Raw genomic sequence first — 24030 nt, 5'->3', positions numbered from 1 at the left:
GAAGACCATCATAATCTGAAAAACCCACTAGAAGATCTTCCCTTTCCTGCACATCTGATAAAAACTTCAGTGTTGATAACCTTCAGGGATCATAGGGACTGTTCTCTGTCAACAGAGCCCAGGCCCATGGAAACCTGTGAGGTGAAGACCTCCATGGGACATTCACAGTCTTGGTCCAGTCCTCTCCAGTGCTCTGGAGATCTCCATGGCCTCGTCTGCCTTCCTTGGCAATGGTGGCCTTAATTCTGCCATGGGAGTGATGCTGGAGGGGCTACAGGTGACCACAGCAGTTTGCCCTCTCTGTCCCAGGCGATGGTCACTGTCAGTTGGGTTAAATGCAATAAAAAAAGGGCCACAGAAAGGCCATGTCTCGCTGGAAGCCGTGGCAAACCAAAAGCTCCTTACTCAGGAGCAGAGCTCTGACTCCCAATACGTTGTGACCTAAACTCAAGTAAGTCTTGGCTTTTTGACAGGGACTTTCCACAGTGGTTTTAGCTGTTACTGTATTGGAAAGACCCTTGGGATACGGGTTTGTCAGGCAAGAAACCTTCTCTGAAGGCAGTGCTGTGCCCACACACTCTGGGCAGACTCCAGAAGGAAGTGAGTGTAGGGGAAGAAGTAATTCCCCCCTTTTGGGACTCCTAGGGAGACACCCCAACCTTTTAGTAAGTGGTGAACACATAAAGGACATCAGAGAAGACCCCATAAGTGACAGCAGGGACATGGAGCACAAGGGGCACACTCCACATGGACCAGGCCACTCCAGTGGGAGAGGATGACAGGCAGAGGGATCAACCCACTCCAGATCCACCAGCACAGAACAGCCTGCTAGGAGAGGGCCACACTGCTATGAGCTGTGAAAGAAGAGCAGTCTGGGGTGTCTAAGGGGCTGTGTAAAATGAAAACTACCAAGCCTTGCAGTGTAGACAGAGCAGGCAAGAGAGGAGGTGGCAAGGTGACAACTCCATATGGTGATAGTAAATGACACCAAACCACCAGAGACCTGTCTGTGGGCTCCAAAGAGACCTGTTCTCCTGCTACCACCTCCCTGGAAGGATCAGTGATCTGCAGGGTTCAAGAACAAGCCTTCACACCAGTGCTGGACACCAATCTCTCCTTGCTTGCAGAGTGACAGCAAAGGTGTTGCTTGCCCATAACCCATCCTCTCCCACGGCACTTGGGTTGGCTCATTTCTCTTTAGGAACCTTCCATATCTGATCAAACTCACATGTGACCTGGTCCATTTCTGCACCCTGAGCTGACAGGGGAAGAACACGGATACCTCAGATGGGAATCATCCAGCCCTTTCTGGACCTTTCCACTAAGGTGCAACAAACCATGTCCCAGTGTGTCCATGCCTCACCTGGGGCAGGAATCCCAAGTGACCAGCCCATGCACAGGTCCCACCTTTACTCCCATGATCTCCACACCGAACTCTAAGGTCTGATTTGGAAATACCTATTGGTGAGAAGGTGTCCCAAGGAAAATAGCAAAGCTGCCTGTGGATCCCTCAGTTCAGGTGGTTTTCTAGCACCAGGAAAAAAGAAGCATAAAATAAGGCTAAAGGAAGAACCTGCAGCTTGCTTGCTTTTGCTTTCAAACACAGGCATGTGTAAAAAGGAAGAGCTTAAATAACATATATGTTTGCCTAAGCACCTATAGGCTGAACTACAAACTGGATCAGGAATCCTGGTGCTTCTAATCCTGTTTGGACAAAATCAGGAACACTGTGGTGCTAAGAGGAATGTGAACAACTTAGAGTCTGCCTTTCTCCTGAGAAGCTTCTCCCTTGTTTCTCTTCCAACAAGGAAGCTGGATGACGACTGCAGCCAGAAGAGAAACAAGCACTTTATTGTAACTGCAAGCATATGACAAAAAGGGTCAAGAATCAGTAAGGAAACGGAAGGAGATGAGCTGAAGGCAGTAAGATGCCAAACCAAATGATATCAATGCCATCTTCCAAGTTTATCTCATTACAACAATAAAGTCCAACACGCCTTTCAGAAGTGCCACATTTCTACTTCCTAAAACACAAGACAAGGAGCAGCTGGGCAGTGAAGGCAAATTCCCAGCATTCAAAGGAGGGCAAGCCCATTCTGAAGGCAGAGGTCCAGCAAACCGAAAGCCAAAGACTGCAATACACAAGTCCAGAGACCACTTGGGACATGTCCCAAAACTCTCTACTTGTGTCTAGCAGCATTTACAGCACACCCTTGTGACATGCAGCCTCCTGTGTCCTTTGTGAGTTACAGCAGTTCCACAGGAAGGAGCAGGGTGGCTCTTGCTCAGAAAAGCTGTGACTGCCCCATCCCTGGAAGTGTTCAAGGCCAGGCTGGATAAGGCTTGGAGTGACCTCAGAGAGTGGAAGATGTCCCTGCCCATGACAACGGGGTAGGAAGGGGATGAGACTTAAGCTCCCTTCCAACTCAAGCCATTCCATGATCCTGTGATCTTGCAGAACATGACCTCTAGGGTTATTTTCTCTGGTAAGTGTACATTCTGCCAAGGGCTTGCTTGCCAAGGACTCTGAACACTAAATCTGGGACCAGAGTACTTGGATGTGACACATCCAAGACTGAACAACTTCCCAAACGTTTGCCAAAGGGAGCAAAAGCAAAAGGCACTGACTCAGCCCTCCCTGTGACGTCTTCATGACGCCAAGGTGGTTATGTGGTCTCTTTCAACAAAACAGCTGATGTGGAAATGGAGAGGATTATAAAGACTCTTTCTTCACCTGAGCTGTGCCTCCCTATGAAGCAGATGCTCCCTGGTGTGCAGTAAAAAGCAGATCTTATGAATGGAGAACACTTACCTTCAAAACAGTCATTTTTGGCAGCAATGTGGTGAATTAGTGCCCAAATCCTACTGCAAGCTCTTATGAGTAAGGAGAGATGAAGAGGTTATGGCTCATGAGCTGAGCCAAGGCAATGACCTCATGAGCTCCTAGACATGAAGCTTTCAAAAATAAAAACCTATTCACCAGTAAAAACAAGCACCTCAGATGGATTTTGAAAGGATAGCTCATGAGAAAGCTTCAAATTATGAGTTGTGGTGAAGGAATTGTGAAGCCTGTGCATGTCCACGAGATGGCAGAGCACACCATGCTGTGAGAGCATCCCCAAGGACTGGGATGCATGAATTCCAAACAAAAGAAGAGGATCTGGGGAAAGGTTGCTTGGATTTATTTTGTTTTGTTTATTTTCCCACCTTTTAACTGCCAAATAATCATAGGCTTTCCTTGTAATATTTTTGTTACAATACTGTAGATAGATTCCAGCAGAAAAACTCATGTATAGGGGGATATTAACACCCAGAACACTCTGCTTAGTCCCCAGAAAACCAGAATATTCTGCTTAATTAGGCACATCTCTGCATGTCTCTGTAGATACCCATTCAGACCTGGCTGTACACTGGAGATTAGTTCTAGATTCATGTCCTATGTCTATCACACCTTAACACCAAAGGCACATAAATCTCCAAGCAACTTGCAAGCAAGACTCCCTACCTCTTTCAAACGTGGTGCTTTTAACCTTTCCATGGCTGCTGAAGAACACCCCACAGCTAAACACTTCCATCTGAGTCATGCTGGAGGATGCTTGGACCATCCCAGTTGTGCTGGAGGATGCTTGGACTGGTTCAGTCACACTGGAGGATGCTCAGACTACCCCAGAGGAGCTAGAGGATGCACAGATTAGCCCCTCCAATGCCTGCTGTAAGTACACTGAGCTCTCACAGTTAGTTTATCTATCACCAACCTGAAAAGCCTCTTCCTCAGGATGCAACACCCATGAACATAACAACCCCATGTGGTGAGGGATTCTCCTTTCACAAGCTCACACAAGGGAGTATCTTCCCTTATGCCTCCCTCCCCACCCCAGCACTGCTCCACAGAGACATTTAAAACAAGGGATGAGGAGCAGTAAAATCACTGTCAGCACTGCACGGCTGCATCCAAATCCAGTTAACAATGATATGTCAGGATTAAACCAGCTGTCTGCAAGTATTTCACTTGTCCATGTTGAACAAGATAAACCCTCACCCAGAACCACCTGGGTCCTAGCTCCCACAGATATATATGACTGCCTGTACATGCCAAGGTAAGCATGTCTGCAAATTAATGCAGCACTGCACGAGTCTGCCTGAGGCGCAAACAAAGCATCAAATCCAACATTCCCACTAGGTCTTCTAGCTTAGAGATGTCACACTAATAATTAAGCCAGATACTAATGTATATATTGGAATGAATTCATTGTATTCAATGTACTCTGAGGACATAATGAAATGATAACCAGACCAGGAGGACTTGGCTTATTTAACAGCTGTTGATTAAAACCCTCTTGAAGGTAATCAGCTCCTCACACCAAAAATGGTTTGATTCTTCATTTCCAATTATTCCCCAGGGAAACTAACCTTATTTTGCAGAATTAATGGGGTTTGTATCTGCTGAACCTGATGTTTTTTCCCTGTGACCTAAAGTCCAGACATACCAAACATGGAAGAGACTGAGCAGGAAGCAGCTGCAGGCAGTGCTCCTCCCTGCCAAAGTCAGCTGCCCTTCTCCACTCCTTCATGTACTCAGTGCCAAATAGCTCACCCAAAAGAAACAGTAAGGCAGATTGTCACATGGTCTGCAGGATGAGCAAAGCTTTTCCTCACATGATGTGTGAGCAAGAAGCCCGGCTGTTGGAATCCGAAATGCAGGCAACTCTCAGGACTTTGGGCCTGTAAGCCAAAGCTTAGAATTAAACACAGGATTTGATGTGAGACCTTGGAAAAGGCTCCCAAACTTAAGTACTAAAAGCAAGAATGCAGATTTATAGTTTAAGGCAGACACGTTAAGCTAAGTAGAAGAAAGTTTAGAGTTTTAGAGTTTAAGATATAGAAAAAATAAAAGTAGTTATGGAGGTGAACAAGGAGTTTAGAATGCACTGCTGTAGGTTTGTGTGCCATAACATGATTGGCTAAGAAAGATCACACTGTAGCATGAGTCCATAAGATGAAATATCTAAGGATTAGGTCAAAAGCATAAATAACCTTGTTAGCAGTGTTTTATTAGTTAATAAATGTTTAAAAGTTCTTTTAACTAGAGGTCTTGTGACCTTCTGAACCATGCAGTGAAGATGTGAGCCGAACTCACCCTTCCTATGTAAAAGATGTAAATGTAATGCCTATGTAAAAGATTAAAAAAAAAAATCGCACCATCTAAAGCAACTCAGAGGTTCCATCTCTAATTCATTCAAAATTCCCACACCTGGTGAGCTCTTGGCTCCACACTGGAAAGGGCAACACCACCACAGCACACAAGATGTTTTCATCCTTGCCTCTGGAGGCAAAGAGGTTTCAGCAAAAACACACTGAGCAGCCTCTGAAACTTGCCTAGCTCAGGGAACTCAGCTCCTTTGAGGACTAGGGCTCTGTAAAATGGAAAACTATATGATGCTGACAAATTGACTTTTTCAACCTGTCTTCTGAACTCAAAGGTCTCATCCTGCTATTCCCCAACATCCAGACTTCAGAAGTCATTTAACCAGAACTGCCAAAACTGCAAAGAGAGATCTGGGGAAAGAATATGCTGGAGAAAACACACATGTGGATTACCATTGCATGCAAACATGGGCACTGCCCCAGAGGGGCCATAACTGGGTCAGCACACAGGCACTGCTGGCTTCCTGGCAGCAATTTATTTTGGAGCTGTCAGGAGGGGTTGATGCTCTTCAGAATCTCCTTTTCTTCAATATATGAGTGCTGTGCACAACCACATACATACACATAAACATATCTACGTATATACTGCCCTCAGTGTATCACCTCCCAACAAAGTCTGTGTGGTAACTGCCCTTGCCCAGCACTAACACCTGAAACCACAGGCACAAATCTCCATCCCAGCCCTTAAAGGACCACAGCCCAGCAGCTTGCCCAGTCCTGAAGAGGTTTCCTAACGGAACATAAGGCAGGGAAGGTGCTGCTGCTGGTCCCCACCATGGTAGAGGCAGATACCCTCATCACCTACCTGCCACACTGGAAGGACTTTCTCTATGTCATTCAAGTTGATGCTGTCACCATCCTCGTATTTCCCCTTTCCAAGCCTGTAACAAGAGGAAAACAAAACAAAAACACGTGAAAACTCATTGGAGAGACAGTTAATTTTCTATTACAACACAAGGGGAATATCAGTTGTTACTGCAAAGGCCTCTCATGGAAACAAAGAGGCTCTCTCTGGAGCAAGTGTGCTGTGCCACCAAAACACTCCCACACAGGCGTAAAGCTGTTAATACAAAATTAAATGCTTTGCTCAGTCCTCTCCACCTGCACCATCTGCCACAGATTGCAAACACTTTTGGTAGTAGCAGCAGTGAGAAAAGCAAAGGCAGTCCTGAGCCCAGGGTGACTTGATTTGCAGACCGAGTAAAACTGAAAGCACAGCCCACCTGGACAGCAGAAATGGGAGCGCAAAGAAAGTAATGAAAAATGTTTCCTTTGAAGCACTGCTCATTTGCTGGTCTCCATGGGAGCTCCAGCTCCCCTGATGAGAAAGGTGTTGAAAATCAGCAAACACACACCTCAGACAGGAAGCAGCAATCAATATAAATATAAACAGACAATTTGAAAGACAAAGAAATTGGGATGAGAAGTCAAGAACTCACACATCATACACAGAAGTGGAAACTGAAGGACTTTCTTGGAATAAGAAAGTAAAAACAATTCCAAGATAATTACTAGCTGGATGCTAAGAGTTTGTGATGATACAGAAAAAGAAAGAAATGGTCAGTAATTATCATCTTTCTACATCCACAAACAGATATTATCTTTATTATGCAAGAGCGATAAAATATTTTTTTTTGTCAGTTAGAAGTAAGAGATTGTTAACTAAGTTACAGTAGAGACTTAGGTAGCAGGTAACCTAGGTAATCAGTGCCTAGAAGTCAGAGAAAAACAGATCTTGGATTCAAAGACAATGGAAGGAAAAAATCAAGAAAAATGGCACATGCTGAAGTACAAGGCTTGAAAACTAGGAAGCTGAAGGAAAGCAATTTAATTAACCTTAATCAACTTGAGTACCCTGGTTTAGTAAAAGGTGTCTCTGCCCATGGCAGGGGGGTTGGACTAGATGATCATGAAGATCCCTTCCAACCCAAACCATTCTGTGATTCTGCATTTATTGGAAATCAGAGGTATTCCACAACTGACTTTCCATCATAGTTGAAATGCTGACTTTGACTTACAAAAGCAAAAATATAGTGTGCATACATATCCAAAAACATACATCTGAAAAAATATTTATATATATGTATTTATATAGATGAGAAATCACATCACACATCTGGGGACAAGCAGTGCTAGCTGCAAGTGCCAGCTGCAGAACACAAGTGTATTGCAGGAAAAGGTCATCTGAAAAGAGTGGGGACCATCCCAGGCTGAACTTCTGATGCTGAACTATGGCAAAAAGGCAGGTGATGAAGAGGAGGCAGGGATTAGGGGGATGAAGGCAGCTTTCCTCTGGAGACAGCATGGCTGAGCCCCAGCTACAGGGCCACAGGCATCCCTGGCAGTCATGTTTCAAAGAGGCAGTAGAGAAATTCCTTAGAGTACCTGAAAAACTCATGTGATACATGTGCTTGGGAGGCACCTGGAATGAAGAGAAAATACCAGCTACAAAAGGATGTTTGATCTGGGAGAGCATAAGCAGAGCAAGAGCTAATTCTGGAAATTAAAGCCAGATGAATTCAGGTCAGAAACATGGTACAGTTCCCTGATTTTCTTAACTGTTCCACTTGTGATTATTCAGCATGCCACCAAACAGTATCTTCCAATAAAAGCAGGTATCTCCCTGGAGGAAAATGCTTCACCCAACCAAAAGTCACTTCAGGTCACACAACTAGATGCAACTACATGGTCAGTTTTGGGCAACAGATCAGTCTAAGGAATAAAATGGTTCTTTTAGTGTAGAAAACACACACTGAACAGCACAGTCCTTTTTTTTTATTCCCCCTATTATTTTTTTCACTGCCCAGCTAGATTTTTAAAAAAAGCTTCCCATTCAAGCAAGAGGGAAAAATGCCTAGCTAGCAGGTGGAGATTCATGGAGGCTCAGCAAGCTGAATCTCGGCACAGATTCACCATGGAGAACTGATGAATGCACAACACAGTCAGCTTTAGAAATTAAAAAATAGGAACAATTTTGTCTTTTTTTGTGCTTCATCTGTCCTAGATGGGTTACTTACATGGCATGCATTTTGAGACATGCACCATTTTGTGCTGATAGCATCTGCTTAACTTTTCTGCATAGACACTAATTTTTACTCCACTTTTACAGCTGTAGTATTTAAGAGTGATTAAATATCTCACCTCCACATTGTCTCCTCTACCTGTTTGCAATGTAGGCATTCACATAAAACAGGAACCAGAGGAAAAACACAACAACCCTGCTCCTTCCTCCCTGCACATAGCAGCTGTCACTGACAGGATCACCTGGCAAGTGCCATCAACCATGAAGCATATTATATCTTCTTTTACAGAGGAAGCACATTATATCTTATTTTTACGAGGGTGCCCCTTCATCTCATGTTTCAAACTCATCTGAAAAAATGGGATTGAACTTGACTAAGAGACTTAGTGACTTAGAAATTTAGTGTCACGTTGTTTCAAATGTTCTGAAAATTGCTCTTTACAAACCTGCAGTATACCTTATTTTCAGAGTAGGAAAAAAGGTTGTCTGAGTCTTCCCGTCCCTGTATGGCAGAGGAGCCTACTGCAGATGCTGAGCCTGGGCTGGTAAGGGATTTCTGGCCTGGCTGGATGTTTTTAATTGTTTCAAATCAACTGTTCTAATAACAATTCTAAACTTGTCTTCTAAACAAGATGTGCAGACCAGGCATATGGCACTGGCCAGTACTTTGGCAAAACCAAATTATCAGCAGAAAAAATGTCTCCAAAAGAAGATTTCCATCCCTGCAAACAATATGGCAGTGATGGAACATCAGCTGCAACCCCATCTTTTAGACCCGTTCTAATTTTTTTCCTTCCTCTATGCTCTGAGTGATAGAATGAGGAAATACTATCTATAGAATCATAGAATTGTTATGGCTGGAAAAGACCTCTAGAAGCACCAAGTCCAAGCATTCCCTTGGCCCTGCCAAGGCCCCACTGACCAATGTCTCCAAGTGCCACATCCACATGTTTTTTAAATCTCTCCAGAGACGGTGACTCCACCCCTACCCTGGGCAGCTCTGTCAGGGCTGGACAACACTTTCCATGAAGAAACTATTCCTAACATCCAACCTACACCTCCCCTGATGCGACGTGAGGCCTTTACCTCTTATCCTGCCATTTGTTACAGGGGAGAAGAGCCCAAACCCCACCTAACTGCACCCTCCTGTCTGGGAGTGATTGTTTCTCCATCTGCAGAGATCCTGCAGGAAAATGGTGATACCCATCTAAGCAACACTGGTGAGCCACTTGGTGCCAGCACACATTTATTTATTTGGTTTGACCAACCAACAACCAGTAAGGAATCCAGAAATACCAGGGAAGCCTGTTGAGGCTGTCACAACCAAAGGGAGCTGTTGAATGTTTTCACAGTTTTATGAAACACATTGATGCTCTCTCCTTCCCTGAACTCTTGCTGGGAAGAACAGTGTCATTCACAGGAACTGTAACCAGGTCAGCACTAAGCCAGGATCTTTCCTCCAGTATCCAGAGATGTTTAAATTTAGACCATCAGGATCTAGGAGACTTGGATCCAGAGTTATTTAAACACTGAGATCTATCAGGCAATGCAAAAATACAGAGAACAACTCTGTTCCATCTCAGAACTGGATGACAGAGGATCCAGACAGACTGATCATGGCATTCTCAAACTCTCAAAATAGTCCAGTGCCTCTTCCCACGTCCTCGATGTGAGGTGCCACCAAGCCAAAGTTCCTAGAGCAAGGGAGAAGTTAGAGACCTTCCTGGAGAGCACAGTATTGCAGACACAGCACTCACCCTTCTCTGTCTATGTGAGGCAATGGGTGTTTGGAGGTGTTTCGCAGCTTTCTGTGAAACTGGGTGAAATCTAGTTTTTCAGGCTGCAAGTCCCACGTTGCACCACTAGGAGAGAAAAACGGAAAAACAGAGAAAGGAAGTCCACTGCTAATTAAACATCACTGAGCTGAAGAGCAGAAGGCACATTCGAGCCTGCAGACAAGGAAAGCTGGCATTTCTGGAAGCACCCCTCCCCACTCCCTGCTGCAGAGCACATGGATGTGAGCCTCCAATCTTCACACTGATGCATCTCTTTTCATTTTTTCTTGTTTTTTAGGTATGCTAAACTCTTAAGACTTTACCTAAGCCTCTAATTTTGATACAGAAGACACCCTGCAAAATATACTCGCTCTCTGTACCAAGAAAGTATTGCAACAGGTCCATGAAATGATGCTCTCCCTGATCCTGCACAACCTGTCTGCTCCAGTGACTCAACACCTGCAAATTATGCATAAAACTGGACAGGAAGGATATTTCACTGCTTTCACTGAGACAGCAGCTGAAGAGTTCTTCAAAGCAGCTAAGAAGCCAACACATAATGGTACCTCTAACTAATGGGAGAGTAAAAATCCTACTCAAGAGTTGACTCAAGTCTTGCCTGTGTGGCTCTGGGGTGACTACAAGTAATTGTACTGGTATTGGTTTCAGGTGTTTGGACTGCAAACCCATCCAGTGGCCTCTCCAAAGCACACATCTATTTAAAGGGATGCTTTAAATAGACCGTGCTTGGTGACACAGGCTAAATGGGGATGGGGAGAAAGAGAAGCAGTGATGTCAGTACTACCAGAGTACTACTCTCTGGTGCCTGGGTACCAGCAGGATGGACATACTGGAGAGGGCTAAAATGAGGCAGGGTCCATCTTAAGAGTCCAACTTTCTCTTAAAGCATTTTAAAACCAGCTTACCTGAAGGAGTCAAAGGTGTTGGCAGCCCAGATGTCTGTGCCCAGCATGTCAAGGTTGCTCTCCTTGTTGCCATTCTAGGAAAGATGGAAAGGTGGTTACTTGTCGGGAGGCACATGGAGCTATCCTGACCAGGGCACAGCCTCTCCCACCAGCCACGGAGATGTCTTGGCTCTGCATAAGGGATCCTGTGTTCCTGTGTGAATCCACACAATGCAGAGACCCCTCACCTGCTGCAGAAGTGCTCCATGAAGGCAAGGAGTGACACTTTCAGCCTCAGGGACACAGTGCTGTGCACAACATGGAGCAGACATTGCACAAGCCCAGCTCTGACTCCAGCCCTGTCCTCCTGCCCCATGTCCACAACTACAATCCACCAAAGTCCAGGAGGCAGGCTGAGATTCACAAAATCACAGAACTATTAAGGTTGGAAAAGATCTCCAAGACTGAGTCTAACCTGTGCTTGATCCTCCTTTGTCACCCAGCCAAGATGAACTCGAACACTTGAACATTTCCAGGGATGAGGACTCCACCAATGCCCTGGGCAGCCTGCTCCAATGCTTAATAATCCTTTCTGTGACAAAATTCCTCCTGATGCCAAATCTGAGCCTGCCCTAGCCCAGCCTGAGGCCATTCCCTTGCTTTCTGTCCCTGTTCCCTGGGAGCAGAGCTGTCCCCCTGGCTGTCCCCTCCTTGAATTTTCCTGTGCAGTCAGTTGCTTTTGTCAAAATGGACAACCCAAAGCACTAGCATCTAAAGCAAAGACCTCACATATGTTATTTAAAGCCCCTTCACAGTCATCAGCCCTCACATGTCCTTCCTGCACAAAGAGGGCTGCCCCCTCCACCCTTTACACGTGAAGTATAGCAGGTTGGATTGAAGGCATTGCACATAAGGAGTCCATATTAACAAATTTTCCCCTCAACATTTCTTATTCAGATTACTCATAATCTTGCACATATTCAGATTATTTAAGCAACTCAGTCCAAATGGTCCCACTCTGGCAAAACACAAGCTAGAGAAGGTGGATTCCATCTCTTTCCCATCATATAGCTTCTGTCATTTTCAAGTATTATTAATATTAACCAAGACATTAGAAACTCATAAAAAAAGTGACCATTTCTTAATGAAGTCCCAGAGCTCAGTCTGCTCACAAATTGAGCAACACTTTCCCAACCAATGTCAGGGACACATGTCCTTGGTGAACAGATGGTTACACTGTGCAGTCATTTCCAGCACAACTAATTTAGACACCAGAAACTCCAAACACAGACACACTGCTCCCTTTTTAGTCTCCTCCAAGGGGTTTATGGATTATGATTTTAACCCCTGGGGATCTGCAAGTTGACACGTCTCTGCTCAGAAACAAATTACCAGAAATACATAACTTCCGTGCTAAGTTACAGAAGATGAGCTTTTTATTTTAGGCAAATGCAAGCACGATTTTCTCCCACCAAGGAGAAGAATTAGTTTCTTAAATCCTTACAAGCATCCAAATGCTGTATAATGGAAGCACAAGTGTGCAGGTTATCACAGCTGACACACAGAGAAGAGACAAATCCATTTCAGGTGGTGAGGTGGTCAAGCAGGTCCAAGGCAGCAATTGGACACTCTCATCCAAACCTGGTGCTCCTAGATGTCCCCACAAGAGACACTCCAAGCATCAGCCAGACTGCACAAAGATGGCGCCAGGGCCCAGTGATAACACACCTTGTCATTAAGTCGTGAGTCACTGTGGTTATTTCAAGACACCCTTTTGGTCTTCTGTGACCTGTCCTTAAAACCAGTTTTTGTGTCGGCTCACAGGACAGGGAGCAGCCTTGCAGCCCTGGGCTGCAGGGAGCTTACTAAAATGCTCACAGCACAATGCCAAGACTTAATAATAAGACTTCAAAAAGCCAGTTCTCAAATCCAGGTACAAAAAAAAAAAAAGATTAAAAATGGCGTGTATTTAAGAAAAGCAGTGACTTGCTGTCAGTCCCCTCAGGACTGCAATTATAACCATCAGCAATTTTAACATGAAGCTCCCAGTGACCCAACCCTCAGCTTTAGATAATCTTTTTCACTGAGAAGGAATTAGTACTGCTGAAAATTAATTAATTCACTTGGAATGATAATTGAGAGAGACGCTTTCACGAGTGTACAGCAGCACTCTGAGAGATGAGTAAAGCAGATCCTGCACACACTGTGGTTTAAATGCACATCCACAACCTCTGTCCTCCTGCCTCTGTGAGCACAGATGACCTCCATCCACTGCTGCCCAGCCCCTGGAGCTGCCCACACAAACAGGGATGGGCCCACGTGGACTCTGGCTGTTTACCATGCATGCAGCTTCAGCAAATTCCCCACAAAGTCAGCATTTGCGTACACGCAGCAACTTTACAAAGCCCAGCTCAGCGTCCCACCTCTCGCTGCTCCTCATTACCATCCTCCAGAAAACAAATAGGAAATCATGCTCTTTGCTGCACAGCTGCAACCAGGTTAAATCATCACTGCATACAGAACAACACCAAATGGCCACCTGGGTCTCTACTATAAATTCAGGGATTATCCTGCGCCATATATTACTTAAGCATTTTTCAGTTCTGAGCTTGAGGAGCTTCCCCCACTTTTCCTCCTTCTCAGCTGCCTACAACCCCTGGCTGCACTTTGGTAGAAAATAAAATTATGAGATAGACACTAAACTGTCGGAAAGGGCTCCAATTCAGGGCTTACTTGTTGAAAACTTACAGTTTTCATATGAAAGATACAGTTAAAAATATAGAAATTTTGAGGAAGACAGTATTATCCCTGCTCAAAGAGGAAAGGATACATTAAGCCTCATTCCCACCCAGAAAGGATCATCACTTCCTAAATGCAACCTGGTTTTGTGGGTCCTCTCCCACCACAGCATGGCTCAGAAGGAAAAGCTACTTCCTCAAGATCTTCAGAAGGATGAAATGGATGAATGGACCAGGACTTTGACCACTGGTTCCAAACTTCAGAGTCTGCCATCCACTTCTGGCACAACTGCTGCTCATGTGTGCATAGAGGAGAGAGATTCCAGGAGAATACAGGAGGACATGGCCTGACTGAAACTAACAGGAATGGTCCCTCATCTGAGTTCAAGGATGCACCTAAAGCCATATAAAAAGTTAATTTTTAGAGTCTTTTGCAGGGTAGGAAGGTAACTCCCCATATAGCCCTGCAGACAGCTCACATAGAAAGCAGCTGGACTTAAGGTCACCGTTTAACACCATCTATGTGCTGTCCACTCATTTTTCAACTTCTAATGAAGACCTGCCAGCAAATAATTACAGACATCTACTGATTTCCCAAATCTGAAATACTCCAAGACTTCAAATTCAGAAAAAAACCTGATTTTCTTTGCATTTAACCAGCTGACAGGGGCCTTCTTTCCCAAAGCTAAGGCAACCACCACACCTCAGAGGGTCACACATCATGACAGAATTAAAGAAGTCTTTGAAGTGTCCTTCCCAGTTGACATGCACCCGCGCCTAAGTGTGGCACACACCACAAACATGTCGTGAGGGGGATGCCTCCAAGAAGCAGCAAGCACGGGATACAGCTCCAGCACGTCACCACCAGGTATACCTTGGCTGATTGCCTGAACTGGCTGCTTCTTCTGTGGCTGCCAGACCTGGATCCAGAGCCCTGCCTGGAGCTCGACCCCGGCCGGGATCCTGTGCTCCCACTGCTGCTGTGATCCCACTCTTCCTGAAAACAACAAACAAGTTGCTTTAGTCAAGGGCCACTCCATCGCACACACTCCAAAACCACCGACCTGATGGAACAGGAGAGCTCCAGCTTCCAGGCCGCTCATGCCTGCACCTACAAAACCATGCCCATGACCAGCATCCTGATTGTGGGGCTTCCTCTGAATCCTTTAACATGTTCTATTTACACATTACAAAGGGATGACACTGTGGGAGGCTCTGATGAGGATAAGATTTGGCCCTAGTGCTCTAGTGTATGCATGGGGAAAAATAACACTTACCTTCTCTATCTTCATGAGTATTAACTATGCATATTCATCAACCTCACATTCCTCTAAAGCTGCTGAAGCATATTTGGACAATGTGCTTAATAACACACTTTAACTTTCGGTCAGCCCTGAATTGAACAGGCAGTTGAACTGGATGATGGTTGGTACCTTCCAATGAAATGTTCCATTCCATTCCATTCCATTCCATTCCATTCCATTCCATTCCATTCCATTCCATTCCATTCCACTCCATTCCAGTGTTTTACAGAAACACAGAATATTCTGACTTGGGAGGGACCTGCAAGGACCATCAAGTCCAGCTCTTAAGTGAATGGCCCATACAGAGATCAAACCCATGACCATGGTGTTTTCAGCACTGTGCTCTGACCAACTGAGCTAATCTCAGGGTCCATTCCGTTCCGTTCCATTCCATTCCATTCCATTCCATTCCATTCCATTCCATTCCATTCATTCTTCTCCTAGGCCCAAATAAAATTTTCAGTCAGTTTTCCCACTGCTCAGCTCACCATTGGAGTCCAGTTATTCACATGGCTGAGGACTTTTGTAGTTCACCAGGAGATACATTACACAAATAACTATTTTTGTCTCTTAAGGAGCTGTGCCTGATGTTCTCCTTTATTCTCTCACTTGTTGGCTGTCAAGTAAACTGCAGGTTTCTTGTTCAGCCCTCAGGCATAATGACTCAACTGAAAACCAGAATAACTCACCTGACCAGCTCTACCCAAACACCCCACAAGATCCTTGGGGAGAAAGGTGGATATTGTCATGGCAATTGCTCCAAAAGCTTTGCTCAGAGGCCTGGGAAAGACTTTTGAAGTCACCTAAAATGATTAAAACCCCATGATACCACAAAGTGCTGAATATTCAACTCTTCCAAGAACTCAGAAAATATGGGAAATACAAAGGGAAGCCTGTATTTTAGGGCTGATGTGAGAGCTGACAACTTCAAGAGGGTTTCTCATGTCTCAGATGTTCTCATGGGGCTACATGAGGTCCTGCAGACACTGCCATGGGCTAAGGCAAGGGCAGGGCCACCACAGCCTTCAAAACCAAAAGGTTTCACCCACCACTCAAACTGCTTTTGAACACAACAGCCAAGTCCAGGCCAATGACTTCAGGGCACAGACCAAGTCCCAGCTCCACCACTGCCACCTGACTTGGATGAGGCAGGAAGACAACTGCACAGCAGAACCTGAACTACCTAAGGTGATGCTACCCAGTGGTCCAGCAAGGACTTTGATGCACATGAAACACGGAAGTATTCACCCAACACAAGGAATTGGAAGCAAACCACTCCAGTGCTGGTTTCTGCATCGTTCCAGCTGGACATTCTCCACCCTACAAGCTAGTAAGTTCCAAGCAAGTTCAAATACATTTTGGTATTGACCTCAAGAGGCAATTGTCTGGTTTTCAAGTTGTAGATAAAAGAAATTGGAATGGTTGTGGTTATTCCCACTGACAGTTAAAGCACCTTCTTCCCTTCTTATCACACTCTGACCCTAATCTCCCAATACCAATGGGAGATTGGCTGAGAAATACCAAATGGCACAAAAGGAGTTGTTCAATTGGCATGAAGGGATAAAAACCATGGTGGATGTCAGGCAGGCCACTTTAGCAAGGCCTGAGGAAGAGCCAACCTTGTAGTCATCCCGAGAAGTGAGAAATACCTCCTTTGACATGGGAAAGATGTGCACCAGATGAAAAGATGGTTGGGAGAAATGCACCTTCACTGCTTGATGTTTGAAGGATTAATTATACCCTACACACTGAACATCTTGTTCACACATACATACAAAATTTCTGTGCCACATGCTACAGGTCAGCACATGCACCCTTTGGTTCAAAAGACACACTGAAAATAAAAAACTGTTCACTTATATTCAGTAGACCCATCTTTTAGGAGTGGTTTTCTGCAGACAATACAAGATGTTGTAAATTCCAGAAATGCAGCTGTTGTGAGAAATGAGAATATTGGTATTACTATGCATCAATGTCCACCAAGAAAAGCCACTGGATACAGCACAAACCAGTTAGATCACAATCACAGCTGATTTTAATAAACCAGCTTGTCTCCTGGCTCCAACTCATGGCCTTGGGACTTTTGCCCTGTTTACCTTCCTTACCTTTATCAAGCACTGATACAAATACTGAAAACCAAATCATTTGTTAAATAAAATTTCTGCACTAAAAACTTGAAACGTCTGCTGAAGATGCAAGTGGTCCAAACTTCAGCTGAATACACTCATGTTCAAACTCACTAGCAGAGTCAATCTCAGTATTTCCCCCAAATTCCTGACTAATTGCCATAGTTAAAAACTTTTTACTGGTACCTTATTGAAGGGGATTGAAATCTCCAGAATGAAAATACAATCCCCAGAAACAATCCCACATATTTCTGATGGCTTTGTGTCCTGTAATAAAGCTGTTTCATGCTAAAATGACCCTCTCTGCAGACCTTCTGTGGGAACTGGGCTGCTCACACCAACCTCCTGGGTGATGCTCAAGGAGTGGGTAAGAGCATGCAAGTAAGTTCCTTAAAAAAAACACCCAAGCAGCAAAACCCCTTCACCAGCATCATTGCAAAGCCCATAAAAACCCATTCCCAGACTGCAGAGGCAGCTGGAGTCCAGCAGAAAGCCGTGGCTTGGCACTGGTGAGATGTGGCACTGCTCTTCCTCCACCCGTGTGTGTTCCACACACAGCTCCTGCTAAACAAACCCACCATGCTGCAGGAACGGAACTGACTGCCACAGTGGACAAACACTGAAGAAACAGTTGTCATGGCACAAAGCTCTCCACCCCTTGGCTCCTGCTGACCCCATTCCCCATCATCTGGCCCCATTACTCTGCCATTCCCTTAAAAAACCAAGGGTCTCCCAGTCTCTCTCAGTTCCCAAAACTGAGAACTTGAACAAATCCTTGAACTCTGGCTCACAGATCTTATCTGTGCTCCTCCACCTACCATTTGTGGTCTACACTCACCAGCAGGAGACAAGACCTCTGAGCCACATTTTGGGACTGGGAGCGAAAACGCCATCTCTCCAGAGATTGATTCCCAGAAGCTGCTCAAACCCATGCCAATCCTTCTGGCCAAGCCCTGCACCTTCTTAGGACCTGCCAGGCTCATGAACATTACCACTGCCAGCAGCCCTCCTTTGGAAACTAGCTGTCAAATCTAACATTTGCATTTTAATTAGCAATAATCGTATGTTTCACTTACACTGCAATTTTCACCTTTGCAGTGAGCTCTTTGAGGCATGCACTAATTAATCCTGCTGCCTTTGCCAGCTCAAGAGTTAATATTTTCTGCTGCTTCAGTGCAAGTTTGAAAATCCTATTTGCAGAAAAAGAAGATAAGTTTCCCCAGTGCAGAAGCCATAAATGGAAACACAGTGATCACCTACGTGGTTGCTCTCAGCGAAGATAAGTATGGGTAAAGTAGGCTGTGCTGATAGAGATATAGATCAACCCTGGCAGCAGCACAAGTTTGAAGTGTCCTGAAGATATTAGTGGATGCTGGATGGGGTTCATGTTCAATCATATGTAAAAATTTCAATATTCAATGTACAGCATTCATAGGTGGGCCAGAGGAAAAATAACAGGAAGCTGGCAGAGTTCTCAGGACCCCAAAAACCTCTGAGCTATTCCCCAGCATAACAAGGGTCTCACACCTGCACCCAGGAGATCCCTAGATCAAGTTGTGGGGTGTCCTTCAAATGGTTCCTCAACTTTGATCTCACTCCTGGTCAGAACAGAAAATAGCTATTGTATAAAAGGCCCTTTTTGAGGTTTTTCTGCAGTGGAACTTTTCACACACCCAATTTGTGCTGCTGCCAAATCTTCCCATTATGCAGAATTTTTGCACTGCACTCCAAGTATCTCCCTAGACCTATTCCAGAAAAGCCACTCCAATTTTAATAAGGAAAACCAAAGGCTTAATTATTTTAATACCTCAAAATACACCTTAAAAAAAAAAAAGGCAATGAAAAACCAATAATAAGATTACTCTAAATATCTTAGTAGGGTAAACTTTCTACCTTCTTTCTTCTCAAAGTATTACATAAAGCTGTAAGAATATCAAAACTGTTATAAAAATGTGATGCAGAAGCCTCAACCTCTTTGGCTCTGTTCCTTCTCTTCCCAGGTCTATGCCCACCCTCCCCAACTCTCTCCAATCTGCAGAAGGGACACCAAACATCACTTTGAGATCATCTACCAGGGAAAGGAAGGTTTTATCTACACTTGTCTCATAATACAGGACCAAAGGACCTGATGGATTTGGAAGTAGGAGGTAAAGCTTATAAGATCTTTCTGGACTACCTGGGAAATGACCAAGCTTGCGTGGCTGCATTTTTTAGACAACAGTGGAAGAGCCATGCTTGCCAAGGATGTGCTAGATAGCTCATTTACACACCAGGATGAAGAGGAGGAACACTGAGGGTTCTCATAATAGCCCTGAGAACTCCAGATGTGCTATGGAAACCCACCAGCAAAGCCCTGTGCCAGCCTCAGAGGAAATTCCCTGCCTAGAGCTCCAGCAGTGACTGATCTATTCATCCAAACCTGGAAAGATGGAGACCTCAAAGGTAAATTGAGTCTCACAAAAATGTGAGTCTGGGAATCTCTGCAATGGGCAGACAGGTATCACCCAGTCTTCTCCACCCAAATTGAAAATGAGGGTGACAAGATGTCCTCTTGTGTGAGCCACTGGTGACACCAGGCCCAGAAGACACCTCGCCCCACCCTCAGTAAGCAGCATTTCTCCAGAGCAGGCAGCAAAGCAGTGAAAATCTCCCTCCCAGACTCCTGACACCCAAGCAGGTGTCTGCTTCACATGAGGCACTGGTGCTTCAGGAGGACAAGCCCAAACAGAAGTCTTAGAGAAAGCTACACCTATAAATTAGCTGAAGGACTTGATTTCTTTCTCAGCAGTCTGCTCCAGCCATAATTGAGCAGGCTCATAATTGAGCAGGCATTCACTAAACAAGGAAGCATCACCCAGCAATTACAGGCAGAAAAGTGACTGGTTTTCTCAGAGATGCTCTTTGCTCCTGGGCAGGTCACCCCATTTAAAGTTCAGCTCTCTTCCTCCACCAGGCAGGCAGCCATCAACATGTACTCAGTGGCAAAGCCTCTTGCTTTCTCTTTCTCTTTTGGAAACACAAAATCAGTGTCTGCAGCATCAGCCAGCACCTACCTGCCCCTAAAGATCCTCAGCATGTACATCCTCAGGTTGTACAAGGGTACAAACTGGCCCTGGGCTACAACATGAACAGGCCAACGAGATGGAGAGCCCCAAGCATATTCCCCAAACATGGAACTGCTGGAGCAAGTCCAGAGGTGGCCATGAGGTTGATAAAAGGACCGGAGCTCCTCACCTGTAAAGACAGGCTGAGAAAGTTGGGGCTGTTCAGCCTGGAAAAGAGAAGGTTGTTGGAAGACCTCACAGACCCTTCCAGTATCAGAAGGGAGCCTAAAGGGAAGCTGGAGAGGGACTCTGCATCAAGAACTATAGTGACAGGACAGGGAGTAATGGATACAAATTGAAAGGGAGGAAATTTGGACTGGCTTTAAGAAGAATGTTTTTACTGTGAGGGTGGTGAGCCCAGGTTTCTGAGGGAATCTGTGGATGCCCCAACCTTGGCATAGCACATAAGGCCCTGAGCAACCTGTTCTACTGAAAGGTATCCCTGCCTATGGCAGGTGGGTGATTTTTAACAGCCATTCCACTCCCTTAGCATTCTATAATTTCTAAAAGTCCTTCCAGAGTCATCCTTCCTGTTTTGTTTCAGATCTGGACCTAAGGATGGGCAACTCAAGTGAGACACAGGCTGTCCACCAGCACAGGAAAAATGAATTACAAATTTAGTCAAGAGACCTTGCCAATCCACTGTCTCTCCAGCCCTATCTGGTTAGCCAAGAATCTGAGGCATTACGTGCTGCCTGATGTCACTGGACTTAAGACAGCAGGAAAATTGCACTCCTAACTTCAGTTAATCTGGACCCAGTGACATGTCCCCTGTTGCCTGTCCAAGACCATAATCCTTTCCCTCCTGCGTCTGCAGCATCCATCAGGGAGAGTCTTCTGGTGGTTGATCATAGGAAGTCTGCAAAAGAAAATTTTCTGGAACTGTGGAAGAATTCTGCAGAGATAATTTGATTTTTCCACTCTCCATTGAAACTGAGCTCTTGTGTGCATTGCAATCTGCTGTTACCCAAGAGGCAGCCTTCACACATTGTCCCACACCTCCTATTGCCTTTGCTTTGGCAACATGGCAGCTTTTCCAGCCATGACTGCAAGACATGGACATGGAATGACAAGACCTTATATCTCATCTCACCCCCTGCCATGGGCAGGGACACCTTCCACTGTCCCAGGCTGCTCCAAGCCCCATCCAGCCTGGTCTTGGGCACTTCCAGGGATCCAGGGACAGCCACAGCTGCTCTGGGCACCCTGTGCCAGGGCCTGCCCACCCTCCCAGCCAGCAATTCCTAGTTCCCAATCCCCCATCTAACCCTGCCATTCCCAGTAGGAAGCCGTCCCCCTTGTCCCTCCAGGCCCTAGTCAGAACTCTTATGCTAGCACAGTTAGGGATGTTCTTTACTCCAGGCAGTCTGATCTCCAGCCAAGGCTCAAGAGTGCAAACCCACCACCCCACCCTGCCACCATGTGCTGCTGTTTCTGCTGGTTGAACAGGAGGGCAAACCCAGCCATCTCCTTCACCACCAGCTCCTCAGGGAGGACAGGACAAGGGTGCTACAAGAAGGTGTGGGATCATCAGGTGTGATCTACACACCCTGCCTGCTCCTTCACTGCTCAGCAGATCGGCAACATGACTGTCAACTGCAGAAGCCTCTGAAGGCCCAAACCCTGTACCAAGTTCCTGCTGCACCTGGTGGGCATGGACACAAGCAGTGGAATGAAAACAAGTCCTGTTTACTGCCAACAACACAGGTGTTTCCTTGGGGATGATGTGTGACAGCCAGCCATCACAGGGGAAAGGAGGGACTTGGTCAGGAGGGAGGATTTTCAGCTGTCCATCTCCCACTGCCTGGAAAAATGGCACAAACCCACAGAGTTGTTCTGGTTTTTGTTAATGCCTTTTACATAAGGGGAGCCTGGGATGGAGTTCTTGCCAGGCCTTTCATGTACCAAGAGCTCTACTGGCTCCCTCAATATGCACCATACCAGATTTTTTTACTTAATGAATTGCTCTCAGAAATATATCAAAAAGCTTCCTACTTGCCACAGCCTCACAAGGGGAATGCAAATAAAGTATTATATAAAAACTTCCCACTGGCTCTTTTTGGGGAAGAAAAAAAAATCCAAACATAAAAGAGTTTTAAATTATTCCATTATCTAAACCTTCCTCATTTATAGAGGCAGTAAGGTGCTCAAATAATACTTTGAGTGCCTGGTCCTTGCCCCAGAGGCACATATGTGCTGAGGCCTGGCAAACTTTCTGGGGGTTTAGTGGAACATGGCCACGCTGTGCAGCAAACAGAGAGATCCCAGTAGGAAACAAGAATTACAGATGAGCTGAATGTAATTGTGAGACCAGGATTTTCTCAACACATGAGTTCACAAAACGTATCCCAGGAGATTTCCCCATGAGCAGATCATCTTCTCACACCCACCCACCCACAGAACTGGAAAGACCAGGAGGTTTCAGGGGGAATTTTCTTTGTTTTTAAGCCACTGCTCTGTATGGGACTCTTAAGTCTCACATAGCTGCTAATACAGGTCTCACGAAGTAGTGCAAGAGCAGGACAAGTCTGAGATGCTCTTTTCCAGAAACACCCAACAACACCAGAAACCAGCAATTTAGGAATATCCTGGACTGCAGGTTGCATCAAGATACTTCATTTTTACCCTTATATTGTATTTTATTTAGAAATTGCCCTAGCCCCATTACTTGTACAGCAACCAGTGCTTATATACACATATATAATGCTTATATACACATATACTGTATAAAAATGCATAACACACACAAAAAAAAATTCTTTTATTTTTCTAACCTTCTAACCTTGCTGGATTGTATAGCCCAGAATTTCAAAGGCATCAAGTACTCAGGGATGCATAGGGGGATTTTCAGTCATGGAAAATTCATCTTCTCTCTAGACTTCCCTATAACCTTTAGGAATCCAAAAACTTCTGAAAAAGCAAGACTGGACTACTCTGTCTTCACAGAAAATGAACCACATGCTGAATATATTTCCAGGAATAACCTAGATTTCCATATAAATGTCCTTTCTGATAGCCATGTGAGGCATACCATGGTCACTGATATATAACCCACATTTTCACATCAGCTGAAGCCAGCAGAAATCTCACATCCAAGTATTTTCAAGTATGACTGGCAGCGCAGAGACCTCAGCTGGAAATACAACAGGAAAACTAGCAATTCCATTTCCTGTCCAAAGCCCTCAAATAACTAAAAAACCCCATCTAAGAAACAAACAAACAAACAAAAACAAAAAACCAAATCAAAACAAACAAACAAAAAAACCCCCACAATCAAAACCAAACAAACCCCAAACGAAACAAAAAAAGCACTCCCAAACCCCAACCCCTCCCTCCTTTGGGAAATAATTAGCTGGCTTCTTCCTTATCAGGTTTGAAAAGTGATTGATAATTTTAATTCAAGACAAGCATCTTAGCAATGACTTTTTTTATTTTTTTAATTGAAAGATTACAATTAAAACAGCCAGGAATGGTAATAAACTGCACTTGGTCCTCACCAGCAGCGTTTAACTCATATATCAGTGACAGTGAGAGAAATGCTTGCCTGGACAGAGGAACAATAGCTTGCAGCTCCTCTTTGGTGCCAAGGAAAATTTGTTACTCACAGTTAAAGGAAGCCAAACATGGAGAGAGATAATTACTAGCTCTGCTGCAGGCTGGGAGAGAGCCCAAACACAGGGTAAGCAGCTTGGGCATCAGCGAATGGTGCTTGTGTGTAGGAAAGGAGCTCCCTGTAGGAGGAGATCAAATACATTTGACTTCCATGGGGAAAAAAAGCCAGCAAGGAAACAAAAAAAGCCCCATGTAAGCTGAAACAAAAGAGTGTCACCAGGCAGATGGAAGTTGTCAGG

The 24030-nt window shown here is 45.0% G+C and overlaps 1 protein-coding gene across 6 annotated transcripts in view; it reads right to left on the bottom strand.

Annotated features, from left to right (window-relative positions):
• CTIF (cap binding complex dependent translation initiation factor) overlaps nucleotides 1-24030 on the bottom strand; it is a 144538-nt gene that overhangs the window by 86281 nt on the left and 34227 nt on the right. For 3 of the 6 annotated variants that reach the window (XM_085567185.1, XM_085567186.1, XM_085567188.1), the window contains exons 4-7: nucleotides 14520-14642; nucleotides 10929-11002; nucleotides 9985-10089; nucleotides 6011-6086 (exon numbers count right to left, since the gene is read on the bottom strand). In XM_085567185.1, the coding sequence (XP_085423311.1) occupies nucleotides 6011-6086; nucleotides 9985-10089; nucleotides 10929-11002; nucleotides 14520-14642 (378 nt within the window). The remainder of the gene's footprint in view (nucleotides 1-6010; nucleotides 6087-9984; nucleotides 10090-10928; nucleotides 11003-14519; nucleotides 14643-24030) is intronic. The other 3 variants (XM_021535535.3, XM_085567187.1, XM_021535537.3) reach the window with 1 other exon arrangement.

The sequence above is a fragment of the Lonchura striata genome, chromosome Z, assembly GCF_050655825.1.
Source record: "Lonchura striata isolate lonStrDom1 chromosome Z, ASM5065582v1, whole genome shotgun sequence".
NCBI classification, from domain to species: Eukaryota; Metazoa; Chordata; class Aves; order Passeriformes; family Estrildidae; genus Lonchura; species Lonchura striata.
This window is presented reverse-complemented; position numbering and strand designations above follow the sequence as displayed.